The sequence below is a fragment of the Cariama cristata genome, unplaced genomic scaffold (genome assembly GCF_000690535.1).
Source record: "Cariama cristata isolate BGI_N322 unplaced genomic scaffold, ASM69053v1 scaffold16208, whole genome shotgun sequence".
In the NCBI taxonomy this organism is placed as follows: Eukaryota; Metazoa; Chordata; class Aves; order Cariamiformes; family Cariamidae; genus Cariama; species Cariama cristata.
In genome coordinates this window covers 62931-72564 of record NW_009629568.1, presented here as the reverse complement: position 1 = coordinate 72564, position 9634 = coordinate 62931, and the positions used below count along the sequence as shown (strand labels likewise).

Below are 9634 nucleotides of genomic sequence, written 5' to 3'. Positions count from 1 at the left end.
CTCTACTCCTCATCCTACTTGTCACTTGTATTTTAAGCAGGCGAAGAGGAAGGGTTGACCTACCCACGGAAGTAGGCATTTCTCCCCACTGGAGCACCACATCTTTAGTTATCCGTCCATAGGTGTTCACATATACGCCTTCATCCTCATAGCACACAAGCATCTCCATCCCGTCTGTTTTAGGCAGGATGACAATGGCGTGAGGAGTAATATTGCCCTGAATCTGCAGTTAAAATAAACCCTAAAAGTCAGAATTATGTATAAGGGAGGAAGGGGTAAGGGGAAGGGAGCAGAGCCTTAGAAAAACAAAACCCCAAACCAACCCAAGAACAAACCCCTCCCTCCATTCACCAAACAGGCACTGGTTTTCAGAGATAAGCTCGAAGGGGAATAAACTTGTCATGTTTACCCTACCATCAAAGCTGTCTGATATATCAAGGATAAACAGGTTCAGCAATTACAGAGATCACAACATATACGCCCCCAAGACTGATGGCTGACACTTGGCTGTAACACAAATAAGTGACTGCTGACTTGATGAATCCACCTCCTATTCAAATTAAGGCAAATAAAACCAGAATTTTACAGGTAGCCCTAGGGAGGAAATAGTCCCATTTTTTAGCAATCAATCTCCAGTTCCAAGGGCAGCTCCAGTGACTTCCCATCCATGTCTGCCCTTCCATAGCTGAGACAACACAAAACCATCCCACACTGCCCCTGTATTTCTCCCTACGCTTCTCGCCAGCTCTCACCGAGAAGGCTCTGCCGCTCGGATCAGATTCAGCAGTGCCCGGATTTGATTAGTGACACAGTTTTCTCCTAGACCAGTTTCTCATGCTGCTTGGGCCAACAGCATGGACAGAGCTTAAACGAGCCAACAAGAAAATCCTCATCTACAGTATTTTTTGTAGCACTGGTTCTCTCTTGAAATAGCTGGGGGACCTGAGAGAGGTCCTGTGGTGAGTCCTGGCTGTCAGGGGGTTTGGGAGTTTTGAGCAGCAGGCTTACTGAGATTTGGGCTACCCGCATCCTGCAACCTTCACCTGAGCAAACTGCTCCTTCGTCACGTACCAGAGCACATCTGGGACACCATGCAATGGGACAGTGCGCTGGGCATCCAGCTTTTGGTGGGTCAATGTTGTCCAACAACCAAGAACCTGGTTTCATGGTACCTTGCCCTGCAGAGAGCCCCATCACTGCTCCATGCAGTTTACAGACAGATTCTCCTTTCTGTGCGACGTGGCCACCTGAAACCTGACTGCTTGGGCACGAGGACAGAAATAGCCTGTGCAAACAGTGAACATGAAGTATGCGATACCTTCGAGTCCTCTTTATGCGAGTATCAATGAGGATGGCACCAGAGAATGTCACACCCATGGCACGATGTCACCTGACCCATCACCATTTCTGAGCCACCGAGAGCCCGTCCAAACCTTGCTGGTGACCTGCGTTAGTCATGCAGCAGCACTCCCCCGTGTACTCACGTGAGATGGTATATAGATATCATAAGAGTTCCCAGAATCTACATCAATCACATGGAAACCAGTGTGTGATCCAAAGATAACCTTGAGTCTCTGACCCTCTTCTACGGTGAGATCCACGAGCAACGGCTTGTGCTGGAGATCTGCAAAAGACTTTTATAATCCCTTCAGTGAGTATCACAGAAAACCAAGAAATCCCCGTATCCGCAGCCTGATACAGTTTTGAAATCATATTTGTTTGACTGTGTTTCCTACTAAATATGTGGTTATTTATATTCCTGTCTTTCTGTTCCTATGTCAGATGCCTCAGAGGGTATTACCCACTCGCTCCAGCCATCCCAGCAGATAAGTCCTCACCCTTGCCCAGCACAGCTCTTTTTCCCCAGGAGCCTGAGGCTGGCTTGAGGATTTGGTCTCTAAGGGAAGGCGACAGCTCAATTTTACATGAGCCAGCACACACAGGGACCCCCGACGCTGGTGCTGCTCCGGGTAACAAGGGCAAAATGTGCAGGGAGCTGTGACCACCCACCTCCCCTCTCGGCAGGGATCAGCACTCTGGTTTGGGCAGCTGAAATGAGCCAGATTAGCAAAGACCTGCTTTTCTCTGTTCAATCTAACCCGCTGAATGCAGGCTGGGACCAGCACCCTGGCATGGACCGATCCAGGACAGAGCATCTCTCCATGGCTTAGGTCCTCAGCGGGAGGGTAAAACACCCCCAAGGAGAGAAAAGGGCTCCTGGCTCTCTGCACAAAGACCACTGACTCCTGACGGGGAAAATCAGTGGGTGGTATTTCCCACTCTCCCAACAGATCCCTGCCTACAAGGCAAGGAAAGGATGCCCAGCCCCCCCAGACAGGAGAAGCAGCACCAGGAGCACTAACCAGCATCCTCACCAGAGCCCGCAGAGGCTGGATCCCAGGCCATTTTAATGCAGTTGAGCTCTCCATGTCACTGAGCCCATTTATTCTGGCTTTTGTTCAGAAAAAGCAAATGTGACCTAATACTGAATAAGCCCATTTGTGCTGGAAGGATGCAAAATGAGATTACTCAGCATGAATGTCTCCAGAAGGCAGCGCCCCTTGTCTCTGCACAGAGCTTAGGATGAAAACTGCTTTAAAGGACTAAGTACAAAATACCCGTTGGCAGGTTCTAGAGGAGAAAGGTCTCACTGAAGGAAACTGAGGTAGATGAAAAGGGAGAGAAAAAGAGAGAGAAAGAGTGGGTCATTCTCCTGGACTTTCTGTCTTGAAACAGAATCCACATTGCAGAAAGGGAGAGGACCTTGCAAAATAAAAATGGAAAATAACGCCAACCTGTTTGAGTACTGCATGTGAAAAAAAAAATAAATCAGTCAAGAGGTTAAAAAAAAAACCACCACCACAAAAAATCCCCACCAAAAACCCCAATTCAATTTTACTCATGGGCATTTGGTCAGCTTTCTGCAAACTTCCCAAGTAAAGCCGACCAGCATAAGCTAATATTAACACTTGTTAGCCATAAGCAGAATGTATCCCATCTCTTCAGCCAGAACGCGTCCCACCTCCCATGCCTGTCAGGCATCCTGAGGAGCTCAGCTACGTAAGCAAGATGCTTTTCTGCCCTGTATAGGACAGAAATCTCGTCTGTTTACAATTACAGAGTGTATTTTGGTTAAAAGATAAACGTACCTTAAATGCCATAAACTTGTGATATGGTTTAGGAGCCCAAGCGTAGATCTCTACAGCATTCTTTAAGGCAATCACCAAGAACTTGATTCTTTCGTATTTCACTAAAATGGAAATAAAACTGATTTTAAAAACGTTCACTTTCCAACAACAGTGAACAACTCATCTACAGGAACACCTTCTCAGGCTGTCTCTCTGTTGGTTCTCATTTGGTAAAGTGTCCACCTAATACACATAGATTGATTCCAAATTTATTATACCCATACTTTTAAGAGAAATTGTTAGGTCAGATCTAAGACTAGAGAACAAAAGCACATCTCTTCAGACTTTTTTTTTTTTCCCCAGAGGCCACTCACCGACTTTGTAGTGGATGCATCCCTCCAGGTCCCCGACTGTGATCCAGCCCTGCTTCTTCTCCACTTCAGGGTCGTTGTGTAAAATCCTGTTTCTCAGCCAGGAGAGATAGTACACGCGCAGCTTGTTCTTCTTTCCTGTTGGCAAAGGAAACTTCCCTGTCAGAGCACAGCATGTGTGCATGGGAAATCTTGATATTTCGGTATTTATTTTCACTCATAGGATGATAAAATTAAAGTTTGTTTCATGATGAAGTTGAAAAGAGTAATTTAGTTGTTGTGGTGGTGTGTTTTTTTTTTTTTTCCTTGGGAAAAAACATATGGAAAGCAGAGCCCAGACCTCTGTCTCCCAGACTGCAGGTGGATACTGGAAAAGCCAGGTTCTCGCTTCCCGCAGGTTGGAAATGCTCCTTTTCCTATAAATCAGCGTTCACGGAGAGAGGGCCGGGCACAGCGGGGCCGTGACCCGAGCTCTCTTACAGCTCAGGGCTTACCCAGCCACACAACTACCTGGCTTCTTTTCTCTCTTCCCCTTCATACAACATTAATTCCACCCTGGAGCCGAGACACGAACTCCTTGGTCTGCGACAGGCGCTGCCATTTGCCAACCAGCCCGGTGCTGGACTCTGCAATGTTGAGGGGCTGCCAAATTTCTGCCCGTCTGCCCGCTCCTGGATGGCTGTGAAGTGGCTACAAATCACCCTGCTGCTGCAAAGCCTCTGCTACGGGGACAGGACACAGCTCGCACCAAGCTCGGGGGGAGAGGACCCAAACCATAAACCAGAGGCTCCGTCTGCTCACGGATTTTCACAAGTCCCCAGGGCTCATTCTCAGCGCCGTCTTGGGGGCCAGTGCTCCCTGGGGAACGCTACCCCCCCGTTCATCTTCCAGCCGTACTAAACCCCTCATTCCTACGGCTGTATCCCCAAAACCACAGGGGAGCTGCAGACCAAGGTACGTGACGAAGCAGCAGTTTTGAAGAGCTCTGTCTGAATGGAGGGAGCACGAATTTGCAGGTGAATTTGCAGTGAGCCCAGGGGGGTGATGAACAACACAAAAGTAAACAGAAGGATGGTATCAAGCAATTTTCCTAACGAGCATTTCTCTTGCTGTCCTCCGTGAGCTTTGTGGGGTAGGCATCAGCAGGATAAGGCTCTGCCACCCGTGTTCTTCACGGGGCTGCTCTGCAGGGAGGATGCTGGGTCCTTTCCTGGGTGACTAGACTACAGAGTTTTTGCTTTTTTTGCCAGCAATCACCCCATGAGCCCAATTTGAGAGCTCCGTAGCTCCTGGCTGAATCTGGGGACAGTAACAAGCCCGTGGTCCTCACAATGCTCGGGGCACCCTGAGCACAGCCACGGTCTGAGCTGGAGCTCTGACGCCATGGTTCAGCCATATGGCCGAGAAGGTGAATGATGGGATAAGAGCATGAGAGGTGTACCTGATATTGTCACGAGGACATTAAGGCCCTCGAGTACGTCCATCTGTTGAAATCGCCGTCTGTTGATGAGGTTGTAGACCTTCCCTTGCCCACTTCGATCCAGCAGCATCAGGCCATTTTCTGTGCCCACCAGCAGATTCACACCTGGAGAAGAGAGGGCAATGGGTACCAGGAGCCAAGGCTGCTCCCAAGGATGACACCCCGAGCTCATCTCTGCTACCACTGTGAGCATGACCGATTCCAGCTAAGGCTGTCATCTTCCCATGGACATGAAAGGTCAACTCTTACAGTGCAGGCACCTGGGGACATTAGCCTTGCCCAGGATGGAGAAGGGGACAACCCGAGGCAGGGGCTCGGTTCTGTAATGACACATCTGCCTTTCATCGCCAGCCACATGCTCCGGGGAGCTTTGCCAGGGGCACAGCATGCTCAGGGCTTACCCCATAAAGCAGCACAGAGTATCTCCGAGTTGAAGCGCTTCTTGTATTTCCGGATCTCCGGGGTGTCACTGTGGGGACGGATGTTGGTGGGGTTCACGTTCACCACCGAGATCTTCCGGGCTTCATTCAGCTTGGCCTGCTCCTGTCTGAGCAGCTCGCTGGTGAACAGGGCTTGCAAGGAAACACAAGAAGACAGGTGAACAGGTCTTGCAAGGAAACACAAGAAGACAGGGAGGTGTGATGGATTAACTTCTGTCACCTCTTTTTTGGGATACGAAGGCAATACTTGGTTTATTTCCCAATGCGGGAGTCACCATTATGTTACAAGCTCCTAGTTTGGAGAAGGATCATCAGTTTTTTTCGTGGATTGGATCTAACACCAAACCCGTCAGCAGGTGATGTCCCCAGACCTCCAGCCCTGCCTACCGAGCTGACGGGCACTATTGGTGAACAGGGCTTGCAAGGAAACACAAGAAGACAGGGAGTTGTGATGGATTAACTCTTCTGTCACCTCTTTTTTGGGATACGAAGGCAATACTTGGTTTATTTCCCAATGCGGGAGTCACCATTATGTTACAAGCTCCTAGTTTGGAGAAGGATCATCAGTTTTTTTCGTGGATTGGATCTAACACCAAACCCGTCAGCAGGTGATGTCCCCAGACCTCCAGCCCTGCCTACCGAGCTGACAGGCACTATTCACTGCCCACCTGCCTGCATCCAGCCATTCTGAACAACTTCAGAGCAACTGCCAGCTTTTTGGAGCAACCACCACCTCCCAGTTCTGCCAGGAACATTTCTCCTGGCTGCCCAGGCAGACGGGTGGGTAGACTTCTGCTGCTCCCTGTTTTCTCCCAGATCTTTCTGGTGGCATTTCGCTGGTGTGGGAGAAGTTGTTGAATGGAAACTGGAGAGCACAAGGATGCAGACACCAGCAATGTTTGAACACGAGTAAGTGAAAGAGGTTCAGTGGGGTTATTCAGGCTTCACGACCTGGTTTCCATGAGGCCCTCCCCTCTCAAACTGGCCACATTGCCTCCTACCAGTAGCAGATGACTCTTCGTCCTCATCTTCATCTTCATCAGTAGGTGAGGTCTGATACACTCTGGTGTCCACAAAGGGGGTGAAAGAGGCTTTGGTGCTACTTCCCATACCATACTGGAAAATAAAGAACAAAGAGAGAGCTCAGAGCACAGAAATAACAATAACCTTGTGTGTGTGTGTATAAGAATTTCTAACTAGCAGACATAGTGCCTGCTCCTGCGGTGGCCTTTTCCCCTCTATCAATGTCTGCTCCTCCTCCCCCATAACTAATCAGGAAAAACATTAAATTGGATTTGTGAGTGTCCATGAGCAACAGAAAAGGAAAGGAGCAGGGCCCGGCTCAGCTCTCTTCTCACAGGCAGAAGCACAGCCCAGCCATGAGACCGGTTAGCCGAGAAGCCACAGGACCAGAGGCAAAAGTCAATGCAGGTAAAAAAACCAATCTGTCCGTACGTAGGACACCTGCCTTAAAAAGCCTGCTCTGGGATATGCGGCAGGTGAGGGTTTGCTCTTCCCACCTTCCCACCGTGCAGCCAAGGCTGGCGGTGGGAGTCCCTGGGAAGCCCTGGCATGGGGCAGCTGACACAGACCAGTGACCACCAGAATAATTCAGAGAGCTGGAAAAGGTGGGACTGTTGCTTTCCTTGTGCCAAAGCCAAATGCTAACCAGCGCAGTCTGAGCAAAAATTTTATTTCAACGGGTCGTGGAAATCTATTTTAGGATCCGTAAAGCTTAGGCAGGAGAGCTCATACAGCCATCATACTGCTCTGCTTTTACCGCCTGTTGTCTGGGGGTTTCCTGGGCTAAGCCCAAAACAGTGATGCCCCTGGGAAAGCAAGAAAAGTCAGCTCTCTAGCAAAACACCTATTTTTCATTCTGCTGGGCTGTTATCGCTGGTCCTCACACCTACGGCTGAGGCAGGACCCAGCAATGCCCTCCCATACGCCTGGCTGCTCCGGGTTGGGAGGATCTGAAGTGCTTTAGGGAGAGCTTTGGAACAAGGGGTGTTTGAAAATGCCTTGGATACTCAGGCTCATCAGAAGATGGCATCTCCACCAACATTGCTCCATCCCCCCGCCCCCCCCAATCTGGTCTTCAACACAACTCATGAGGACCACACGTACAGGTTGCTTGCAATTTTAATAAAGTGTTTTAAATTGCCTACAGCATTTCAGGTGAGACTGCAGAAAGGGCCCTTTCTAAGCTAACAAAACTTAACCTGAAGGTATCGCAGGGAATGTCGGAGCCAATACTTTGCCGAAGGAATTTGGGGAGGAACAAACTGCAACATCATGTTGCTTTCGTTTTAAAGTCATTGCTTTGTTAGGGCAGAAAACAAGACCTTCTCCCAGGCAAAAGGAAATCCTTGCCTTGGGAGTCACTGATGTGATTTCCCCCCTCGTTGAGCAGCTTATTTCTCCTACTCCAGTATTTACCCAGGATATATTTTATGTATGAGCTCCATTAAGAGCTGTAGCAGCAGCAAAACCCAAGTCACTCTACAGCAGCACTACTGCTCACATTTTTTCTTCCTCGGGACATTTTCCTTCCCTGAAATAAATCTTCCTCAGCTCTCACATCACCCAGTCACCAGAGCCCAGGCTGCTCCCCATGCCCAATGCCACCGCCACAGCCCCCGTGCTGCCAACTGCCATGGGGACAAGGCTGTGCCACGGGAAGGTGTACCACGGGGAACATCACCAGCCCGGTACATCCATACCGAAACCGGGCTGGGCTTGTACCTGTCCTCCAGCAGGCCACAAAAAGATTTAGGGGCAAAAAAACATCGGGTGCAGAAACACCCTCGTGGCTTGGGACTTTCCAAGCATTTTGGAGCTGGCATCCATGGGTCAGCCGGCATCCATGCCCTGTGCCTGCCAAAACCAGGCTGCGCATCCTGCTTCCCTCCCGTCTCTACTCCCCTGACAGCCCGCCTGTTTCCATAGAAACGGGATGGATTTCCAAAAAGTACATGGTAACCGAGACCCACAGAAGGAGTTAACAGCCTGCGGCAGGGAAATCTGCAGGAACAGATACTGCATTTACATAAACAGTACTGCCATATTTCTGTGCGCACGTGAGATACACTTGCCACTCTGTGCTTCTTTCATATCCAAGAAATACACAATTTTTTCCCTGTGCTGGATATCTTTTCCATAAAACACCCACAATTTAAGGGGGAGAAAAATTCAGTATTTACAGGGATGCTTTCCAGCTGAGAGCCAGGCGCTTTCCGACAAATGCATTATGAAGAAATCCCTCATCGCAATGCACCAAGCATTTCTTTGCTCAGATTCAGTTATTCTCCTAAGACGCTGGCATTTTAATAACTTCTGCGTCTGTTATTTAAATTAAGACTTCATCTTCCTCCAGGTCCTGTTCAACAGCCTATAAACCTCCGTGGTGGCTTACAGAGACAGCATCGAGCTACAGGGTGAGGTTGTACTCGCTTCCCTTCTTTTTGCTCGCAGTACCATGAGTCACCTGGAAGCCTGCAAACTAAATCCCCAAGTTTCCACTTCCACCCACTCCCGGCTCAGTCAGCCCTAAAAAAGCAGTTTTAGAAATGGAAAAAGATCTTCTTGGTTGGTACGCTATAAATGAATATATTTAAACCCAATCTTTGCCTGCGTTTAAGCGGTCCCAGGATGACCGTGGAAGGTGTTACTTTCAGGATCAACTCTCTGATCACCGCTTTTAAAGGCAACAAGGAAAGGGATAAAACCTTGAGGTCAAGCCACGCACCATCTGTTCTTACGTTTTATCAATGCCCAATTCCAAGCGATTTTTATTTTTATACTGCTAGTAAAAGTACACCATAAAATGAGTACATCATTTCTGTGAAAGAGAATACGATGACAGAGCTTCTGATGTACAACCAATGAAAAGAAAAAAATTAAATAAAATAGCTTATTTCGCACCAAATGGATTGATTTCTCATGGGAAAACAGAGAACTGTGCCTGGTTCCCACAGCTGGTGATGGTAAGCAGGACACATCAATTCCCTTCTCTTATGTGTCACATCATCTACTTTCTAGGACTTTTTACACCTTATGCAATGCTAATGTTCAATCGCGTCCCTGTAAAACAGCTACCAGGGAGAAATACTTTGCCGTGACAGGAAAGACACGATTGTAAAGGCGTGCAGATTTTTTTCTAGTCTGAAGAGCTATCCAGAATTCTGTTGGCTTTGGTTTTTGCTAACCTTTTGA

The 9634-nt window shown here is 48.6% G+C and overlaps 1 protein-coding gene across 1 annotated transcript in view; it reads right to left on the bottom strand.

Annotated features, from left to right (window-relative positions):
• Positions 1-9634, bottom strand: part of TNIK (TRAF2 and NCK interacting kinase) — a gene marked incomplete at its 5' end in the record, with an annotated part of 72288 nt that overhangs the window by 3259 nt on the left and 59395 nt on the right. Inside the window, 7 exons of the mRNA XM_009705220.1 lie at positions 64-223; positions 1485-1634; positions 3150-3250; positions 3503-3637; positions 4941-5084; positions 5381-5551; positions 6421-6535. Of these exons, the coding sequence (XP_009703522.1) occupies positions 64-223; positions 1485-1634; positions 3150-3250; positions 3503-3637; positions 4941-5084; positions 5381-5551; positions 6421-6535 (976 nt within the window). The remainder of the gene's footprint in view (positions 1-63; positions 224-1484; positions 1635-3149; positions 3251-3502; positions 3638-4940; positions 5085-5380; positions 5552-6420; positions 6536-9634) is intronic.